General features: G+C 47.5%; 6 protein-coding genes across 6 annotated transcripts; 3 read left to right on the top strand and 3 right to left on the bottom strand.

The window, feature by feature from the left end:
- Positions 1–105: 105 nt before the first annotated feature.
- Positions 106–725, bottom strand: LOC147067670 (histone H2A). Its single transcript, XM_085953462.1, has one exon. It carries the CDS (start codon positions 649–651, stop codon positions 277–279), a length of 375 nt encoding a protein of 124 aa, XP_085809588.1. The 5' UTR covers positions 652–725; the 3' UTR covers positions 106–276.
- A 170-nt stretch (positions 726–895) lies between these two features.
- On the top strand, positions 896–1361 carry LOC147067671 (histone H2B-like). The gene has a single exon (XM_085953463.1). The coding sequence runs from the start codon at positions 964–966 to the stop codon at positions 1336–1338; it is 375 nt and encodes a 124-aa protein (XP_085809589.1). The 5' UTR covers positions 896–963; the 3' UTR covers positions 1339–1361.
- Positions 1362–3004: 1643 nt separating this feature from the next.
- On the top strand, positions 3005–4116 carry LOC147067672 (uncharacterized). Its single transcript, XM_085953460.1, has one exon. The coding sequence runs from the start codon at positions 3130–3132 to the stop codon at positions 3835–3837; it is 708 nt and encodes a 235-aa protein (XP_085809586.1). The 5' UTR covers positions 3005–3129; the 3' UTR covers positions 3838–4116.
- A 14656-nt stretch (positions 4117–18772) lies between these two features.
- Positions 18773–19084, bottom strand: LOC147067673 (histone H4). Its single transcript, XM_085953457.1, has one exon. The coding sequence runs from the start codon at positions 19082–19084 to the stop codon at positions 18773–18775; it is 312 nt and encodes a 103-aa protein (XP_085809583.1).
- A 496-nt stretch (positions 19085–19580) lies between these two features.
- LOC147067674 (histone H3) lies at positions 19581–19991 on the top strand. Its single transcript, XM_085953458.1, has one exon. It carries the CDS (start codon positions 19581–19583, stop codon positions 19989–19991), a length of 411 nt encoding a protein of 136 aa, XP_085809584.1.
- An 818-nt stretch (positions 19992–20809) lies between these two features.
- LOC147067675 (histone H2A) lies at positions 20810–21184 on the bottom strand. Its single transcript, XM_085953459.1, has one exon. It carries the CDS (start codon positions 21182–21184, stop codon positions 20810–20812), a length of 375 nt encoding a protein of 124 aa, XP_085809585.1.
- Positions 21185–21793: the final 609 nt, after the last annotated feature.

Genomic DNA, 21793 nt, shown 5'->3' on the forward strand with positions numbered 1-21793 from the left:
CGAAATTATATACCTACTTTTTATTTTAGATGTATTTTCAAATATTGAATTTGCAGAACATTTATTGTAACATGGACAGTACTCTCTGTATTGCGCTAATACCTATAATAATAACAATTTCAATAATGTCCTACTGTCGATGAATAATGAGACACAATAACGAGCTCGACACGGATACGCTACCACTCGAATTTGAATAAAAATGGCGGCCCTGAAAAGGGCCTTTTGTACGACGATAGATGGATTAATATGCATGTAATCTTTATATTTTTTTTTTTACGCCTTCTTCTCAGTCTTCTTGGGCAAGAGCACCGCCTGGATGTTGGGCAGCACTCCTCCCTGGGCGATGGTGACGCCGGAGAGCAGCTTGTTCAGCTCCTCGTCGTTGCGGATGGCGAGCTGCAAATGACGAGGGATAATCCTGGTCTTCTTGTTGTCGCGGGCCGCGTTTCCCGCCAACTCGAGTACTTCGGCGGCGAGGTATTCCATGACGGCGGCCAGGTACACCGGCGCACCGGCACCCACCCTCTCGGCGTAGTTTCCCTTGCGCAGGAGCCTGTGTATGCGACCGACGGGGAACTGGAGTCCAGCGCGATTCGAACGAGACTTTGCCTTTCCCTTGACTTTACCGCCTTTTCCGCGACCAGACATGGCGAGACGGGGTAGTGTTGAAAATTAACTGTGCGAAAGAAGCGTCGACCTGAATCGACGGACGGTCCTTTGTCAAGTTTGCTTGAAAACTTTTTTTTGCGTTATTTTAGAATCGCGCGCGGTGCGGCCGCAGCGGGAGACGTGCGGCTCATAACGCGACTTGCAAAGCCGCGCGCCGATCGCTCTACACAGTGACCTGAAAGAGCGAGTCTAAGTTTGCGCGGGCATTCTCATTCGAGCCACCGCCGCCGATTGACACCGCGCACCTACCTAATCTATCTATCGTTATCGTAATACCCGTCGCCGATCATCATGCCGCCCAAGACTAGCGGAAAGGCCGCCAAGAAATCCGGCAAAGCCCAGAAGAACATCTCCAAGGGAGACAAGAAGAAGACAAAGAGGAGGAGGAAGGAGAGTTACGCAATCTACATCTACAAGGTGCTCAAGCAGGTGCACCCCGACACCGGAATCTCCAGTAAGGCGATGAGCATCATGAACAGCTTCGTCAACGACATCTTCGAGAGGATCGCCGCCGAAGCGTCGCGCCTCGCCCACTACAACAAGCGCTCCACCATCACCAGCAGGGAGATCCAGACCGCCGTCAGGCTCCTTCTGCCCGGAGAGCTCGCCAAGCACGCCGTCAGCGAAGGAACAAAGGCAGTCACCAAATACACCAGCTCCAAGTGAAGTCCATGAAGAAAGAATTATAAGCAAAGGCCCTTTTAAGGGCCGCCAATATTTTCAAATCGAATTGATCGAATCGCATGTTTCGCTATCAATATTTATGCCAGGCAGGAAAAATAAATCGACTGACCGCCCACCTATTGTAATAATAATACGAATATTTGTTACAATAATTATCTTGCATCTACGCTTATAATTATTATATCACTATCCAACACACCGTATTATTATAAACTAGACTAGATAACTAACTGAGCCCGCCACGAAGGATGATATGATATGATAGGAAAATAATAAGAATCGATGTATCTGTGAATAATTTTATTATTATTCAGTAATATACAACAATAAGTCATCATTATACTATTAATAATATTATCCATACATCTTAGGTGCATGGAATGCATGCGTGCGTGCGTGCATCTGAAAAAGAAAACATCACATTAGATTTAGGTACCTACATAACATGATATTACACATCTGTTTGTTATTTCATCGATCCTTCGATATGCGATACATAAATAATGCGAATCGGATAATTTTGCATCGTACGATAGATTTTATGTTACATACGTACATGACACACGGATTCGGGAATAGGGAATAGGGAATAGTTTATTCCGAATCCCCGATCGATATCTTAGAGTGATCTTCCTTCCAATGTCTTTATATTTGATTTCATATAGGTAGGTACTTGATAGTAACAAATAATGACATTTTTGTTGTCGGTTGTTATTGATGATTTCGGTTGCTATGGTTTTCTACTCTCATATTTCTGTCGTATGTATGCTTCGCATCGGTCATATTAAACGCACCCATAATATTATATCATATTATCATATTTAATTAATTAACTAACTATTTATTTACGATATTTCGCTTCACACTATCCATCCATCCATCCATCCATCTATCTATCTATCTATCGCGGGAGGGAGGGAGGCGCAGTGAGCGAGCGAGCGACCGATCGCGCCGTACCTATCGCAATCTATCGTTAGGTAACTAATTATTCGAATTGAACATTCTATTCTCGTGTCGTGCTTCCTTCTTCACCGTCGTGCACCGTGATACCGTGCACCATCGTCCGTCTGCTCGCCTGCTGCAGAACTTCGTGAACACCGCCGACTGCATCGAGCACCGCGGGGCCGCCGCCGTCGTCTTCGCCCGATACAGTAATGTTTGTATGCCGCGATCGTCTTGTGCTAACTCCGGCCGACTCGGGGGCGGATCGCGACGCCCGCGGGGGCGCCAGGGGCCCGCGGCCGATTGCAAACGCGAGAAGGTATATCGACGCGCCGGACGAAGGCTCGATCGTCGGAATCTGATAATTTTTAACGAATCTACGGCCATTTTCCCGACACGTTATGTGCGCGCGCGGACACAATTCCAATTTGAAACGCATCCCGCGAGCCCGAGGACAGACTCGCGACCATTCGCCCGCTTTGAAACGACAGACAGATCGGTGGGCGGCGCAACCGCCCACCCCTGAACCCCCTCGCTAGGGCGGCGGCTGCGAAAAATTGAAAAATATCGAGAGATCGAAGCAAAAATGCCGGTGCAATTCGTGACTAAAATCGCCGATCTAGACGAACGTCATCTCTGAGAGCGGCGTTCGCACATCGGTACTGCGGCACCCGTCTCGCTCTCGCCGTATACAATCCGCGAGCCGTTCGAGTCGTTTCACTCTAGCGCATCGTACAGATAGATAGCAAGCAGAATATACGCCGCGATATAATATAATATAATTTAATATTATATTTCATTCTATTATTCAATCAATCGAATAACGCAAAGATGGCAGATACAGCAGCACCCGTCACCGCTTCGCCGGTGCCCTCTACCCCCGCGAAGAAATCGGCAGCAGGCAAAGCCGCGAAGAAGCCCAAGGTCAAGCCGACGCATCCCAAGACCTCTGAGATGGTCAACAGCGCCATCAAAGAGCTGAAAGAGCGCGCCGGATCCTCCCTGCAGGCGATCAAAAAATACATCTCGGCCAACTACAAGGTGGACGCCGACAAGCTGGCGCCATTCATCAAGAAATACCTGAAGGGTGCCGTCGAATCCGGCGCCCTAGTGCAGACCAAAGGCAAGGGGGCCTCCGGTTCGTTCAAACTGGAAGCCGGCAAGGCCAAATCTGCGGGCGGCTCCGCCTCTGGCAAGAAGCCCGCCGCGAAGAAATCGCGCCCTGCCTCATCCAAGGAGAAGAAGGGCGCCGCGGCCGGCGGAGGCAAGTCTTCGGCCGCAGCCGCAAAGAAGAAGCCCGCGACCGCCATGAGAAAGTCGTCGGCTCCTCTCGAAACCGCGGCCAGATCGGCCGCAGCCGCCAAGAAAGCCGCCTCCCCCAAGAAGGCCGCCCCCGCCGCCAAGAAGGCCGCCAAGCCCAAGACCCCCACCAAGGCGAAGAAGTCAGCCAAGCCGCCCACCAAGAAGCCGAAGGCGCCTAAGCCCAAGAAGGCCGCTGCGAAGAAGCCCGCCGCGAAGAAAGCCGCTGCGAAGAAGTAAGAAGCCGCGATCGAATCTAATCTAATCATCACGATGACGATGATGCGACGACGGCAGCCCGGGAAGGGGGGTATCTCGGGTGGATGACGACGACGACAGTAGACGAGATGAATGAGGATAGAGATGGAGATGAATAATACGCGCTCGCTCGCATTTTATTGAAACAAAAGCCCTTTTCAGGGCTACCAACACAATTCAGGTGTCGACTGATATCGAACACGTAGATACGTCGTTATTTCTTTATTCAATTCGTATAGGTACTCCATACGTAAATTGCATAATATTATTACACTGTCTTATGTCAAGACGAATACTCACTCACCTAGCTAAAATTTAAAATTAACACTAAATTCATTTTTTTTTTTTTTTGTTGATTTGGTTAGGTTTGATTTGACTGAGTTAGGTTTGATTTGATTAAGTTAGGTTTGATGTGATCAGGTTAGGTTTGATTTGATCAGGTTAGGTTAGGTTTGATTTGATTTGATTAGGTTAGGTTTAATTTGATTAAGTTAGGTTTGATTTGATTAGGTTAGGTTTGATTTGACTGAGTTAGGTTTGATTTGATTAAGTTAGGTTTGATGTGATCAGGTTAGGTTTGATTTGATCAGGTTAGGTTTGATTTGATTAGGTTAGGTTTGATTTGATTGAGTTAGGTTTGATTTGGTTAGGTTAGTGTCACGCACTGATTTTTCCGCCCCTGTGGGGGGCGCTCCCATAAGGAGTAGTGCTCCCCAGCCGCTCGGTCTGACCCTGGTAGTCAATGTGCCACCGGCGTAAGGATGACGACCCCGGCAAGGCCGAACAAAAGCATGCGATATATTTCATGTGTATAAGTCCCGCAGTTTGCTCTGACAGGTCCCACGACTTCTCAGGGTGAACTGCGGATGAATAAGTCGGTCACTGACCATGAGTATAGGTAATAGGTAATAAAGTATAGGATAAAAATTTGAATTAAATATGTTTAGATAAGGGGATAATTAAATTAAATAGGATGGAAAATATGATCTGAATTGTAAGTGTAAATATGAAATATAAATTGTGATGTAATAGATAAAATAATGTAACAACATGCAAGGACTAATGAGAATAATAAAAGGAGACTTATGGATGGGCGTTATAGTACATAGTAAATAAGGTAATTAAGTTGTATTGTAATAGCTCGATGTCACCACGCATCGCACGTACGAGGCGCAATGATTGTTAACATATGCTCATAGGTCCTGTTGCGAAAACTTCCATTTGCACATATGTGCAATCACAAAGTATAGCAACACGTAGGGCAACCATCGATCCGATTTCAATCACGATCCCGCGTAATCAATTTCCATACTAAAATTCGATTTGTAATAGCTACGGCTGTTCCGCGCGCGGCGTTTCCGAATCGGTATTCCGGCAGCTTTCCTGCTCTGACGTACGACGGCGTCTCTGTCGTACGTGTTTGAAACCGATTTCGCGATCCGATTTGCCACTCTGCAGAGACAGAGCCCCTCTCGCTCGCGTATATGACGGCGTCACGCTCACGCGCGACGGGAGAATCGGATCGATGATTTTGGTCGATCAAGGAGACCGCGTACTGGAATAAGGCGCGGGAAATCTTTGATCGGCGAAGTATGAGTATGTACTAAACAATTATTGCTGCCTATATGTCTGGTTGACGGAATAACATCCGTCAACTAGTCGTAAGTATGTGCCGGTGGCGACACCGAGCTGTATTAGATGTTAAGGTAGGAAAGATTGCGCGACAGGCACGCAGATATATTCAATTTAAGTAACGTTCCCTCTAGATATCAATTAATATTAAACTTTCATGTTATAAATAAATTAATGACCTACCGATTTCATATTCTGAGACCAACGTCGAGGAGGTATTCAGGCCGTCGGAGTGCCTCAAAGATTGGCCCTCCAACGGTAGTTGGCCGAAGGATTGGTATGCGCTATCGTAGGCTTGGTGCCACGAATATGCCAATTTGACCACTGGCGTATGAAGCCTTACCATCCAGGCTAACTCAGGAGTGCCCTTGTTTCTGAGTGAGAGGCACCGTCACGCCGCTAGAGCCCACGGGGCCGGCCGCCTCTGTGACGGTCCTCCCTCAGCCATGAGGAATGTCACCACACGGGGGGTGTGCTGTATCGATAGGCAATTTGACGACGAAGCCGTTGATACCAAGCACTCCTTCGTACGTACATTTTTCGCTTGGCTGGGCCAGAAACAGGGCGCTACTGCTTCTGAAGGTACGTACTCTCAGTACTAGGAGGTACCAGAAAAACATAAGTGACGCGAGGGCGGTTCCGCCCATCAGGAGGTACCGCCTAAGACCTATAATTTGGCGTAACCGGCTTTTACATGGATGTTGCGGATAATCGGCCACGGCACGATTTCCGCCAATCTTCATAGTGAAACCGTTACAGATTTTCGCACCCCCCGAAACGTTGGACAAGGGGATGAAATCGGTCAGATCTGTATAAAAACCCGTGATTTTAGAATCCAGCATCAGTCGTTTTCTGCTCTTACTACCCCGAACCTGCGACGGTCGGCGGTATAATTTTTCTCACATTTCGATATACAAGTCTTCGAGGGACTTGAGGGGAGGTACTCGCTGAGGTCCATAATACCTACCGGTTGATACCTACACCCCTATACCTACTGTCAATCTGACCGTTAGGCGAAGTGTCAGGCAGCGACTTAGCCATTTCATCCGCGTTATAATTTCTGTTTTATTGGACCGGGTTTCCAACCTTTTCGACACAGTGCCCCGTGCTCGCGTAATCTCGCCTACCGATAAAAAAATAAATTAGTTCTTAAATAATTAAATAATAAATGTGTTGGTTTATATAATTAGTTATTATATAATAAATAAGACTTTTTTTAATATTTTGTGGTTTCCGACCTTCATAATTCGAACTTTATAACTTTTGGTGGTCGCGGAACCTAATAAATTGACTTGATACAGTGAATAGTTCTTTTTATTTGGCTATAATATTGTGCCTACCTGTTCTTCCGACATTCGAATGTACCTCCACTCCAGGCCCGGAGCTAGCCGAGGATTCGGAGGCCTACATCGTGGCGCCCAACTTAATGGTGCTGTCCAGGTCGCATAAACCTGGCCGGATCCCAGACCCTGAGATCCTCTACAGCATCACAAATATAGAAATAAATAGTGAGTACGATTTTTAACTGTGTTATACAACATCAAGCTCACTGGAAGAGCAGTGTAGTGCAAAAAGGAACTTTGACATTAATATGAACTATATAATATAAAATAAAAACTTAAAAAAAAAAAATACTTAGCAAAATTTTAAAAAAAAACTTAAAAACACTTATAAAATTTTTGCGAAAAGCCAATACTTAGTAAAAATTTTGAAGAAGATTAAAAACACTTGTGAAATTTTTAACAAAAATAAAAAGACTTGTGAAAATTTTAACAAAAATAAAAAGACTTGTAAAATTTCGAAGAAAAAAAAAACACTTGTGAAATTTTTTGACAAAAATAAAGACTTGTAAAATTTCGAAGAAAAATAAAAACACTTGTGAAAATTTTAACAAAAATAAAAAGACTTGTAAAATTTCGAAGAAAAATAAAAATCTTCGTGTAAACACCAAAAACACTTTGAAAAATTTTGTTGAATAAATACTTATAAAAATTTTCGCGTAAAAACAGAAACACTTTGAAAAATTTTGTTGAATAAACACTTATAAAAATTTTCGTGTAAAAACAAAAACACTTTGAAAAATTTTGTTGAATAAATACTTATAAAAATTTTCGCGTAAAAACAGAAACACTTTGAAAAATTTTGTTGAATAAACACTTATAAAAATTTTCGTGTAAAAACAAAAACACTTTGAAAAATTTTGTTGAATAAATACTTATAAAAATTTTCGCGTAAAAACAGAAACACTTTGAAAAATTTTGTTGAATAAACACTTATAAAGATTTTCGTGTAAAAACAGAAACACTTTGAAAAATTTTGTTGAATAAATACTTATAAAAAAAAATTTTCGTGTAAAAACAAAAACACTTTGAAAAATTTTGTTGAATAAACACTTATAAAAATTTTCGTGTAAAAACAGAAACACTTTGAAAAATTTTGTTGAATAAATACTTATAAAAATTTTTCGTGTAAGAACAAAAAAAAAAAAAAAACACTTATAAAATTTTTTGAAAAAAAAGACTTAGAGGATTTTTGATGTAAAACTAAAAATAATCTCTACGCCGTGCGTTAAAAATCGCTGCAAATTACGAACGGCTCGACGGCTCGCATGCACACGCGGTCCAAAGCACGCCGAGCGGAATCTACCGACAGCGAGGAAACACTAGTAACCATGCCTCGCCCAGCGGAAGAGCCAGCCGTCAGTGGTCCGTCGGACGTCTTCGGCGTGCCTGATTTTCAGGACGCCCAAATCTTTCCGGAGGACAGCCCGCGGACGGATATCACCGTGGAAAGTGGCCGGCCGCGACGAGAGGCCACAGATGACGACGACCAAAGACCATATGCGCCGAAGCCGGAACTCAAGACCCAGTTCACGGGGGACCCAAGACAGCGGTTCCTCACCTTTGTGGAGGAGTGCGAGGTGTATTTTAAAGCCTCCAAATGCCCGCCCAGCTGCCGGGTGTCCGAGGCTATACGCCGCCTGGAGGGGGAAGCGAAAGCCTGGGGACGAGACTTCGATCCCGCCGATTCGTGGGAAGCCTTCAAGGAGGACGGCGTCCTCCATTTCGAATCCTTTGCTCGCCGGCAGCGACAAAGGATCGACCTCATGGTGAGACGCCAGAGGCCAGAGATGGCCCCATACCCATTCCTGCGGCAGAAGTCAGAACTCGCCGCAATCCTAATGCCGGATATGAAGCCGGAAGTGATGGCACAAACCTTTCACTTCCTGCTGACAGAGGCAGATCAGATCCGAGTGGATCGCATACAGTGGAGGACGATGGCACAGCTGCTAGCCGTAGCCAAAACACTCCACCCGCTGCCTGGCGAGCCCGCGGGGAGACGCCAGGCGTACCAGTCGTCGTCTAAGCAGCCGCCGCCGCCATGCATCCTGTGTGGCCGTGGCGACAGCGAACCTAAGAAGCCGCAGGCCGCCGTCAACTGGAGAGATCGGACACGGGCCGATCAGAAGCCCGTGGCGCAGCGAGATGTCCGCGACGAAGAGGAGGCGCCAAGGCGCCAGGAACCCACCAACCGAGGCGGGTACAGCGGGCGAGGAAGAGGCGGCGGCAACCGTGGCGATCGCCGCGCAGCCAGCGGCCAACGCCAAGCTGAGCCCGAGCCGCGTCGTCAGGAGCAGTCCCGCCAGGACTGAGGGCGCACCCCGCCGCCGACGGCCCGTTGTCGGCTCAAAGGAGGACGTCGGCCGAACGGGCCCAGCCGAATTGTGAACCGTGCCAAGTGTAGAGACGTACCCCTCACGCCTACGCGAGGCATAGTTCGTGATTCGAAGGCACAACCGGTATCGAACAATGACCGTGTTAGTGAAAATAATAATGTAGACAATAATTGTAGCATCGTGCCAAATAAGACTGAATCTGGTCCCAGTAGCGTAAATTTATGTACATATTATGTTAACATTGATCAGGTTCCAGTTACCCAGGGGGGAGCACAACCAGTGGTCGTGGATACCGGTACTGATGTGGGCGCATCACTGCCAGATGCCTGCAGCATCAGTATGGGTCCTGAAGCGAACGCGTCGAGTACGCACACTGGTACCATGTGCCATTCAGTTCGGGACGTAAGGAGCCCGAACCCCGAGACCCTCGGGTCAAACCGGTGGGGGACACCACCTCCCGGTTACAATAATGGCCATGTCAGGTCGATGACCTTTTATAATAAGATAGAATTAGGAAAATTAGGTTATGTTAGCAACACGGAGGTGGACGACGGACAGGGTAAGTGTCGAATGTCCGTCTCGAGTGAACGCGACCGGCGAGGCTCCAGCAACACACGAGCCACGCAGAGCTCAACCGGAACAGTAAGTAGCTCGGGTCGCGTCAAAGTTGGCGGCGGCCCCTCTGTGTTAACTAACCCCAGTAGTTATAGCGCTGATTCTGGCACCCCGTATCTAACCCGTAGTTTGAATTGCAAGGCTGAGACTGGCCGCCTAAAACCTAAAGTCAGTAACGATAATTCATATACCGCCACCAGTAATCGTAAGTGTAAAATAAATAGTGATAAGTGTATTTTAATTAACGATGTATGTTATAATGTTGAGTGTGATATAGCTAGTGTAAGTGTTGATAATATAAGTGCTGTAAAAAGTGATGACCCTGTAAATAAAACGTGTAATATAGATAGTGTAAATACAACTACCGGCGACGACGCGAAGCTGTTCGATGGCGAGTCGGCAGTGCGGAACGCCACCGTAGTCGGCGACGAAGCATCAGCGGGGGTATACAGTGTCTGGGGGGGGGCCACTCCCATTTTAAGGGGTGGCCACCTTCTCGCACTGCCTTTCCGCATAGAAGGAGACGAGAAAGAGTATGATGCCGTCGTTGACACGGGAGCGACGCACACTTTGCTGCGTAGTGATCTATTCCTCCAGGAAATAGTGCCGCGTGGGAAACCACAATCTTTAGTTACGGCCGGGGGGGGATCACTGCGTACCGAAGGGGTTGTCACCGTAAAGGGCTTCCTACGGGATAGCCCGATAGTGGTGCAGGCACTCCTAGTCAAGGACCTACATGTCCCATTTTTAATCGGACTGGATTGGCTGGAGGCGCAGCAGGCGGTGGTCGACATGAAGCGCCGCTGCATCCACTACGGTGACGACCTGCGACAGACGCTGTACAGCAGGACCCTTCGGAAGCCCTTACCGGGTGGTCCGATTCAGACAGCGGAACTAGCGCCCGGAATCCCCGATTCGGCCCGCGTCGCCTTGACGAAAGTCTTGGAGGACTACGCGGACCGTTTTGCAGAGACCGGCCCCTTGTGTCGAACAACGGAAGTGAGGGTCTTCCTGAAGAACCCCACTCCGTTCCGTCTTGGTCCCTTCCGTCAGTCGGAACAAAAGAAACGCCAGATACAGGAAGACGTCGAGCAGATGATGGCAGACGGAGTGATTGAACCGAGCTCCAGTCCATATCTGAGCCCAGTGGTACTGGTACCGAAGAAGGACGGTTCTACAAGGTTTTGTGTGGATTATCGGCGGCTGAATTCGCAGACGGAGGACGAGGCGACTACGCTACCGTTAATCCTAGAGACCTTGAAGGACCTAGGAACCGCTAAGGTATTCAGTTCACTGGATCTCCGCCATGGTTACTGGCAGCTCAAGTTACATCCAGAAACCAAACCTTTGACGGCCTTTGCGACAGCTGACGGCGGCTGCTACCAGTTCCGCGTCCTCCCATTCGGGTTGAAGCAGGCTGTGGGAGCATTTCAGCGCCTGATGTCGCAAGAGGTCCTGATTGGTTTGGTGAACAAAATCTGCCTCGTCTACCTCGACGATATTATTGTGTACAGCAATAATTGGGAAGAGCACGCGCAGCACTTGAGGCTCGTGTTCGAAAGATTGCAATTCCACGAATTGCGGGTCGCCCCGAAGAAATGCCAGATTGGAAGGCAAGCTGTGGATTACCTGGGTCATCATATCACGGAGACGGGTAATGAGCCCCAGGAACACCACCTTGCTGAAGTGGAATCGGCTGCGGTGCCAAAAACGAGGCGAGATGTGCGCGCTTTTCTGGGCCTGTGTAACTGGCTCAGAGAATACGTGCCGCGTTTTGCTGAGATGGCGGTACCGCTGACGAAGCTGCTTCGCACAACTGTGCGATTTCGGTGGGACGACGAAGCGGAGGTCGCCTTTCGTCGAATAAAGGACGCTTTAAAGCAGCCTTTGAGATTGGCTAGACCCGATTTTGAGAGGCCCTTCTGCCTCCAGACGGACGCCAGTGGGCATGGCATCGCGGCCGTATTGTTCCAACCACGGGACGATGGCGGGCGCGATGTCATCTCCTACGCGAGCAAGCGCGTCAACGAAACGGAAGCTCGTTATCATATTAACGAACTGGAAGCCATGGCCGCCGTATGGGGTATAACCAAATACCGCGGCTACTTGGAAGACAGAAAGTTTAAATTGATAACGGACAACCAGGCGTTGACGTGGTTGAACACCGCCAAGAACCAGAAGGGTAAGCTCGCTAGGTGGGCGATTCTGCTCTCGGAATACAATTTCGAGATCGAACACTGCCCCGGCAGTGAGAACCATCTAGCCGATCACCTCTCAAGATTTCCGCAAGGACCAGCGGGTGCTACTCTTAGTCCGGAAGAGGAATGCGCCCGTATTGAGGCACCGACGAGACGAACGGAAGCTACGGCGATGTTACTAGTCATGGTAAACATCCGGGAGGAAGTAATTGAGAAGCAGAAGACCGACCCACGCATTATGGCGACAGTCGCGCTTTTCAATTCTCCCGACAATGCGGGAAGACGACCCGCCGGACTAGCCGTAAGAGACGGAATGCTGGTAAGGATTAGCAGTCGGATGGATCCGCAGCTAGTCGTACCAGCCGGCACAAGGGAAGACGTGATGAGAGTATACCACGACCAGAGCGGGCACCCAGGTGCCGCGGAAACCGACCGCTCTATAAAGGAGTGGTATCACTGGAAGAAGAGACGGCGTGACGTCGAAAGATACGTCCGTAGTTGCGAGGTGTGCGCCACTCGGAAGAGGGCTGCCCCGCAACCTCCGGCACCTCAGACGTCGCATATGGAAGCAGTGAGGCCATGGGAGATCCTGGCGTTAGATTTGATGGGACCATACCCAACGACCAGTCGTCGCAACAAATATTTGCTTGTGATGACTGACATGTTCTCCCGATGGGTGGAAGCCTTCGTGATGCGATCCGCGACGGTGTCGGCGATCTTACCATATGTGGAAAATCAGATCCTGAAACGTTATGGTTATCCGCGAGCGATTCTGACGGATAACGGGACTCAATTTGATCATCCCAGGTGGCGTATGGCTTTGGAAAAATGGGGAATAAAGCATTGGACAACGGCGATTTATATGCCGCGCTGTAACCCCACCGAACGCCGAAACCAGGAGATCAAAAAGGGTCTCCGTGTCCGTCTAGCGAGCAATGACCATGACAAATGGGATCTGCACGTTCCGGACATTATGTACGATCTCCGATGCCGGAGGAACGCCGCGACTGGGTTTTCGCCCGCGGAAGTGCTATGGGGGTTCCCGATCTGCCGACCGGGACACTTCAGCAACCCACTGCGGACAGAACTCGACGATGAGGTCCGGCTAGATAGGGAGGAGATGAACGCGGCGGTATCGGCCAACCAAGCGGCGTACTTCAGAAGGCGAGGTACCGAGCCGACCACCGGTCCGCTGACGTTCGAGACAGGTGACCGGGTGTATACGAAGGAGCACCCGAAGAAGAGGCCAGGCGCATGCGCCGGCCTAGATGCAAAATGGAGTGGACCACACACGGTCATAATGAAAGTTGGTCAAACACAATACTTTGTGAATCGACGTGGCAGGCCCTATAAATTCCACGTCGATCAACTCCGACGTTATCTGCCTCCTGTGGCCACGGGAGCCGAGGTAACTGACGAGAGGGCAGACGATTCGGTGACGCCCCCAGCGCCACCGGACGTCACTTCCGCGATCTTGGGTGACGGTACCGAACCGGTCGGACCGTCGCATATCCCAACAGCGGAAGACGAAGTGCGAGGAGTCGACTTCGAAACGGACGATGAGATTGGGGAAACCCAAGGAGGGGATGGCGTGGATGGCATAGTCGACCCCGCGCCATCCGGGGAGTATCGCCCAGAGGAGATGGGGTACGATACGAGGGGACGCTCGTCGCCAAGACCGGCGTCCCCAGAAAACCCAGAAGCTGACGACGGCACCATGGTGCCCGGTGTCGGCAGGAGCCTTGGAGACCGAAAGGACGCGTTGGACGACGTCTTAGACGACGCCCCTTTCAGGTCAAGGCCTCCCAGACGAGAGTTCCGCTTGGCGGGACGCACGGGGAAACGGCGCCAAAAAGGGTCCGTTCTCCCGGCGTCCGCAGACGTACGGTAGGAGTCCCGAGCTATACGCCGTGGTTTACTACCGCTATCCTGATGCGCGCAAGAAGAGTCACGCACGTAAGGCAAATAGCTATGGGACGAAGGAGTGCACGCCTTCGCCCAGTAAAGCTCTCCAACTGAAAGCACTTACGTGACGTGACAGCAAAGACACCGCGCGCAGAAAGGGGACCGAGGCCCGGGGTAGCGGAGTGCTCACACGGGTATACGTTGGGTTCCACCACGTCGGAATGGAGGAAGCGGAACGGCGATTAATTCTTTTGTTTTCTTTGTCTTGTTACTAAACCCTAACACGCATGTATAATTCTTGTCCTTTCTTTTTTTCGCTTGTGTTGTAAATAAACCCCTATATGTACGTCTGACGTCGAGGATACGACCGGGGGAACCTCCCTGGCGTATGATCTGTAGGTCCCAGAACGGGCTGCCTGGCTCACACCGGGAAACCTGTACGCCCAACCCTGACGAAGGACTGGGGGAAGGATGCTTCCTTAAGCTCTTGTCCTGACCAACACTCCTCGTCAGGAGGGTAACAGGCAGACTATTTCGTCACCAGCAGCCCGGGAATGAATTATTCTCTAATCCATAATTGCATTGTATAAAATTTCTCTTTGTTTTTCTTCTCCCATATTCTTGCACCCGACTCTGGGCAAATAATAAATATAAAACATAATTACCCCTCACTGTCATGTGCATGCCGTAGTGTTACGAATTATTTTAGGTATTTTCTTTTGTACGTTTTATCATTATTTTTTTTTTTTTTTTTGAGCATGTTTTGTTTCGTGAGGCGGAGCCGAGGGGGGGCCGGTGGCTAGTTGAGGTCAGATCCTGGCGGTGGTTTTGCTTTGGTTGGGGGGATTTGTCACGCACTGATTTTTCCGCCCCTGTGGGGGGCGCTCCCATAAGGAGTAGTGCTCCCCAGCCGCTCGGTCTGACCCTGGTAGTCAATGTGCCACCGGCGTAAGGATGACGACCCCGGCAAGGCCGAACAAAAGCATGCGATATATTTCATGTGTATAAGTCCCGCAGTTTGCTCTGACAGGTCCCACGACTTCTCAGGGTGAACTGCGGATGAATAAGTCGGTCACTGACCATGAGTATAGGTAATAGGTAATAAAGTATAGGATAAAAATTTGAATTAAATATGTTTAGATAAGGGGATAATTAAATTAAATAGGATGGAAAATATGATCTGAATTGTAAGTGTAAATATGAAATATAAATTGTGATGTAATAGATAAAATAATGTAACAACATGCAAGGACTAATGAGAATAATAAAAGGAGACTTATGGATGGGCGTTATAGTACATAGTAAATAAGGTAATTAAGTTGTATTGTAATAGCTCGATGTCACCACGCATCGCACGTACGAGGCGCAATGATTGTTAACATATGCTCATAGGTCCTGTTGCGAAAACTTCCATTTGCACATATGTGCAATCACAAAGTATAGCAACACGTAGGGCAACCATCGATCCGATTTCAATCACGATCCCGCGTAATCAATTTCCATACTAAAATTCGATTTGTAATAGCTACGGCTGTTCCGCGCGCGGCGTTTCCGAATCGGTATTCCGGCAGCTTTCCTGCTCTGACGTACGACGGCGTCTCTGTCGTACGTGTTTGAAACCGATTTCGCGATCCGATTTGCCACTCTGCAGAGACAGAGCCCCTCTCGCTCGCGTATATGACGGCGTCACGCTCACGCGCGACGGGAGAATCGGATCGATGATTTTGGTCGATCAAGGAGACCGCGTACTGGAATAAGGCGCGGGAAATCTTTGATCGGCGAAGTATGAGTATGTACTAAACAATTATTGCTGCCTATATGTCTGGTTGACGGAATAACATCCGTCAACTAGTCGTAAGTATGTGCCGGTGGCGACACCGAGCTGTATTAGATGTTAAGGTAGGAAAGATTGCGCGACAGGCACGCAGATATATTCAATTTAAGTAACGTTCCCTCTAGATATCAATTAATATTAAACTTTCATGTTATAAATAAATTAATGACCTACCGATTTCATATTCTGAGACCAACGTCGAGGAGGTATTCAGGCCGTCGGAGTGCCTCAAAGATTGGCCCTCCAACGGTAGTTGGCCGAAGGATTGGTATGCGCTATCGTAGGCTTGGTGCCACGAATATGCCAATTTGACCACTGGCGTATGAAGCCTTACCATCCAGGCTAACTCAGGAGTGCCCTTGTTTCTGAGTGAGAGGCACCGTCACGCCGCTAGAGCCCACGGGGCCGGCCGCCTCTGTGACGGTCCTCCCTCAGCCATGAGGAATGTCACCACACGGGGGGTGTGCTGTATCGATAGGCAATTTGACGACGAAGCCGTTGATACCAAGCACTCCTTCGTACGTACATTTTTCGCTTGGCTGGGCCAGAAACAGGGCGCTACTGCTTCTGAAGGTACGTACTCTCAGTACTAGGAGGTACCAGAAAAACATAAGTGACGCGAGGGCGGTTCCGCCCATCAGGAGGTACCGCCTAAGACCTATAATTTGGCGTAACCGGCTTTTACATGGATGTTGCGGATAATCGGCCACGGCACGATTTCCGCCAATCTTCATAGTGAAACCGTTACAGATTTTCGCACCCCCCGAAACGTTGGACAAGGGGATGAAATCGGTCAGATCTGTATAAAAACCCGTGATTTTAGAATCCAGCATCAGTCGTTTTCTGCTCTTACTACCCCGAACCTGCGACGGTCGGCGGTATAATTTTTCTCACATTTCGATATACAAGTCTTCGAGGGACTTGAGGGGAGGTACTCGCTGAGGTCCATAATACCTACCGGTTGATACCTACACCCCTATACCTACTGTCAATCTGACCGTTAGGCGAAGTGTCAGGCAGCGACTTAGCCATTTCATCCGCGTTATAATTTCTGTTTTATTGGACCGGGTTTCCAACCTTTTCGACACAGTGCCCCGTGCTCGCGTAATCTCGCCTACCGATAAAAAAATAAATTAGTTCTTAAATAATTAAATAATAAATGTGTTGGTTTATATAATTAGTTATTATATAATAAATAAGACTTTTTTTAATATTTTGTGGTTTCCGACCTTCATAATTCGAACTTTATAACTTTTGGTGGTCGCGGAACCTAATAAATTGACTTGATACAGTGAATAGTTCTTTTTATTTGGCTATAATATTGTGCCTACCTGTTCTTCCGACATTCGAATGTACCTCCACTCCAGGCCCGGAGCTAGCCGAGGATTCGGAGGCCTACATTAGGTTAGGTTTGATTTCATTAGGTTAGGTTTGATTTGATTAGGTTAAGTTTGATTTGCTTAGGTTAGATTTGATATCATTAGGTTAGGTTTGATTTGGTTAGGTTAGGTTTGATTTGATTAGGTTAGGTTTGATTTGGTTAGGTTAGGTTTGATTAGATTAGGTTAGGTTTGATTTGGTTAGGTTAGGTTTGATTTGGTTAGGTTAGGTTAGGTTTACCTAACCTAACCAAATCAAACCTAACCTAATAACCTAACCTAACCAAATCGAACCTAACCTAATCAAATCAAACCTAACCTAACCTAACCTAACCAAATCAAACCTAACTTAATCAAATCAAACCTAACCCAATCAAATCAAACCTAACCTGATCAAATCAAACCTAACCTAATCAAATCAAACCTAACTTAATCAAATCAAACCTAACCTAACCTAATCAAATCAAATCAAACCTAACCTAATCAAACCTAACCTAACCTAACCAAATCAAACCTAACTTAATCAAATCAAACCTAACCCAATCAAATCAAACCTAACCTGATCAAATCAAACCTAACATAATCAAATCAAACCAAACCCAATCAAACCTAACCAAATCAAACCTGACCTAATCAAATCAAACCTAACCTAACCAAATCAAACCTAACCTAATCAAATCAAACCTAACCTAACCAAATCAAACCTAACCTAATGATATCAAATCTAACCTAAGCAAATCAAACCTAACCTAATCAAATCAAACCAAACCTAACCTAATGATATCAAATCTAACCTAAGCAAATCAAACCTAACCTAATCAAATCAAATCAAACCTAACCTAATGATATCAAATCTAACCTAAGCAAATCAAACCTAACCTAATCAAATCAAACCTAACCTAATCAAATCAAACCTAACTTAATCAAATCAAACCTAACCTAAGCAAATCAAACCTAACCTAATCAAATCAAACCAAACCTAACCTAATGATATCAAATCTAACCTAAGCAAATCAAACCTAACCTAATGATATCAAATCTAACCTAAGCAAATCAAACCTAACCTAATCAAATCAAACCTAACCTAATCAAATCAAACCTAACTTAATCAAATCAAACCTAACCTAAGCAAATCAAACCTAACCTAAGCAAATCAAACCTAACCTAATCAAATCAAATCAAACCTAACCTAACCAAATCAAACCTAACCTAATGATATCAAATCTAACCTAACCTAAGCAAATCAAACCTAACCTAAGCAAATCAAACCTAACCTAATCAAATCAAACCTAACCTAATGAAATCAAACCTAACCTAACCAAATCTAACCTAACTTAATCAAATCAAATCTAACCTGTCAAAATCAAACCTAACCTAAGCAAATCAAACATATTTTCAGTTCAGAAACGTATAAAATAAATTGTATTTCACCTCCACCCTTCTATGCACACACCACTGCATGCATTATTACTGCGATACTATACGAATGCAAACGGATCGAACGAAATAGACATGGTGGCCCTGAAAAGGGCCGTTTGTATGCGAGTAGATAGATATATTCACATAATAATAGTTAAGCGGGCATAGCATTAAAACCAACCCACTCATCCATCATTATATTGTAGTAGTCAGTCTGTATTGTATCAAGACGAGATGGTATCGTATCGTATTGGCCAGCTTAGCCGCCGAAACCGTACAGGGTGCGACCCTGTCTCTTCAGGGCGTACACGACGTCCATGGCGGTGACGGTCTTCCTCTTCGCGTGCTCCGTGTAGGTGACGGCGTCCCTGATGACGTTCTCGAGGAACACCTTCAGGACTCCTCGGGTCTCTTCGTAAATCAAGCCAGATATGCGCTTGACTCCGCCGCGACGTGCCAGACGACGGATCGCAGGCTTCGTGATGCCCTGGATGTTATCGCGAAGAACCTTCCTGTGACGCTTGGCGCCACCTTTTCCCAATCCCTTTCCTCCTTTACCGCGACCGGTCATCTTGTATGCGTGTCAAAAAGTGGATGATGTCAAAAATCGAAACGATGCGATGCGCTCACTGCGGCCGCCAGACGAATTATGAATCTTTTAATTTTCTGACGTCTCTTTTTATAGACGCGCGTATGCGACGTCTCGCTCCCTTCCTTGCGAATTCAAGGCGCGGGCGAGTGCGTCTCGCTCTGGCGCGCCGCGGCGCAACCACGCCCAGTGCTGCGCATTTCGCGCAAAGCGAGTGCGCAATAAAGATAACGGCTATTAATAATAATTGCGGAATAGAATAAAAAAGGATATTTTAAAAAAAAATGAACTTTCAGGCAATATTTCGACCTCAAAACGATACGCCGACGAAAGTGATCACCCCCCACTGTTCCGCCGAAGGCGACCGCGTCGACCAATCGCAGCGAGCGGATCTCTCTATATAAGTCACCGAGTAGGGTCGCGCGCGCACTCCTCGTTGAACGCTCGTTTCAGAACCTACTACTTTGAAGAAGAAGACATGGCTCGTACCAAGCAGACTGCCCGAAAATCCACCGGCGGAAAAGCTCCCCGCAAACAGCTCGCCACGAAGGCCGCGAGGAAAAGCGCGCCGGCCACAGGAGGCGTGAAGAAGCCCCATCGTTACAGGCCCGGTACGGTCGCTCTCCGTGAGATCCGTCGCTATCAGAAGAGCACTGAGCTCCTCATCCGCAAGCTGCCCTTCCAGCGACTGGTGCGCGAGATCGCTCAAGATTTCAAGACCGATCTGCGCTTCCAGAGCTCCGCCGTCATGGCGCTGCAGGAGGCCAGCGAGGCGTACCTCGTCGGTCTATTCGAGGACACGAACCTTTGCGCCATCCACGCCAAACGCGTCACCATCATGCCCAAGGATATCCAGCTGGCGAGACGAATCCGCGGCGAACGCGCTTAAAAATTAAAAAAAATAATAATATTGTTATCATACCCATCTATCTATCTATCACAAAAGGCCCTTTTCAGGGCCGCAAATTTTTTGACATTCGAATGTTTACGCATCCGTGAGCGATCGATCGGTCGTTATGTGCCTGTAATAATAGTAGTATATTATTATACTACCTACTTGGCTATCTATTTTCCAAGTAAGTATAATATAATATCATTCTGCGTGTTCCACTATTTTTGGATAAATAGTTTTGTAAGTAATTTTGCGTCTGTTGTAATTGATCAATTGAACAGTCGATTAAATAAAATATACTTACCACCTAATAATATAATATAATAACGCAACGCGTGTGAGGTGAGATTCATCAAATAATATCTACCCTCATAATATTAATTAAACAGCCTCTTATCATATCTTACATAGATGCTCCTCACCTATATAAATAGGTACATATATCACAATCATTATCCTACAAAACTATTTAAACTACTGAAACCGCCACTCTTAACAAACAAGAGATCGACGCATCTCTATCTCCTCATGAATTACTACGAAATTATATACCTACTTTTTATTTTAGATGTATTTTCAAATATTGAATTTGCAGAACATTTATTGTAACATGGACAGTACTCTCTGTATTGCGCTAATACCTATAATAATAACAATTTCAATAATGTCCTACTGTCGATGAATAATGAGACACAATAACGAGCTCGACACGGATACGCTACCACTCGAATTTGAATAAAAATGGCGGCCCTGAAAAGGGCCTTTTGTACGACGATAGATGGATTAATATGCATGTAATCTTTATATTTTTTTTTTTACGCCTTCTTCTCAGTCTTCTTGGGCAAGAGCACCGCCTGGATGTTGGGCAGCACTCCTCCCTGGGCGATGGTGACGCCGGAGAGCAGCTTGTTCAGCTCCTCGTCGTTGCGGATGGCGAGCTGCAAATGACGAGGGATAATCCTGGTCTTCTTGTTGTCGCGGGCCGCGTTTCCCGCCAACTCGAGTACTTCGGCGGCGAGGTATTCCATGACGGCGGCCAGGTACACCGGCGCACCGGCACCCACCCTCTCGGCGTAGTTTCCCTTGCGCAGGAGCCTGTGTATGCGACCGACGGGGAACTGGAGTCCAGCGCGATTCGAACGAGACTTTGCCTTTCCCTTGACTTTACCGCCTTTTCCGCGACCAGACATGGCGAGACGGGGTAGTGTTGAAAATTAACTGTGCGAAAGAAGCGTCGACCTGAATCGACGGACGGTCCTTTGTCAAGTTTGCTTGAAAACTTTTTTTTGCGTTATTTTAGAATCGCGCGCGGTGCGGCCGCAGCGGGAGACGTGCGGCTCATAACGCGACTTGCAAAGCCGCGCGCCGATCGCTCTACACAGTGACCTGAAAGAGCGAGTCTAAGTTTGCGCGGGCATTCTCATTCGAGCCACCGCCGCCGATTGACACCGCGCACCTACCTAATCTATCTATCGTTATCGTAATACCCGTCGCCGATCATCATGCCGCCCAAGACTAGCGGAAAGGCCGCCAAGAAATCCGGCAAAGCCCAGAAGAACATCTCCAAGGGAGACAAGAAGAAGACAAAGAGGAGGAGGAAGGAGAGTTACGCAATCTACATCTACAAGGTGCTCAAGCAGGTGCACCCCGACACCGGAATCTCCAGTAAGGCGATGAGCATCATGAACAGCTTCGTCAACGACATCTTCGAGAGGATCGCCGCCGAAGCGTCGCGCCTCGCCCACTACAACAAGCGCTCCACCATCACCAGCAGGGAGATCCAGACCGCCGTCAGGCTC

This window comes from Rhyacophila brunnea, unplaced genomic scaffold (genome assembly GCF_057557595.1).
Source record: "Rhyacophila brunnea isolate RB1 unplaced genomic scaffold, BYU_Rbru_1.0 scaffold_341, whole genome shotgun sequence".
NCBI classification, from domain to species: Eukaryota; Metazoa; Arthropoda; class Insecta; order Trichoptera; family Rhyacophilidae; genus Rhyacophila; species Rhyacophila brunnea.

Coding starts and splice junctions, on each gene's coding strand:
- LOC147067674 (XM_085953458.1), top strand. CDS start 19,581: ATGGCTCGTACCAAGCAGACTGCCCGAAAATCCACCGGCGGAAAAGCT.
- LOC147067675 (XM_085953459.1), bottom strand. CDS start 21,184: ATGTCTGGTCGCGGAAAAGGCGGTAAAGTCAAGGGAAAGGCAAAGTCT.
- LOC147067673 (XM_085953457.1), bottom strand. CDS start 19,084: ATGACCGGTCGCGGTAAAGGAGGAAAGGGATTGGGAAAAGGTGGCGCC.
- LOC147067670 (XM_085953462.1), bottom strand. CDS start 651: ATGTCTGGTCGCGGAAAAGGCGGTAAAGTCAAGGGAAAGGCAAAGTCT.
- LOC147067671 (XM_085953463.1), top strand. CDS start 964: ATGCCGCCCAAGACTAGCGGAAAGGCCGCCAAGAAATCCGGCAAAGCC.
- LOC147067672 (XM_085953460.1), top strand. CDS start 3,130: ATGGCAGATACAGCAGCACCCGTCACCGCTTCGCCGGTGCCCTCTACC.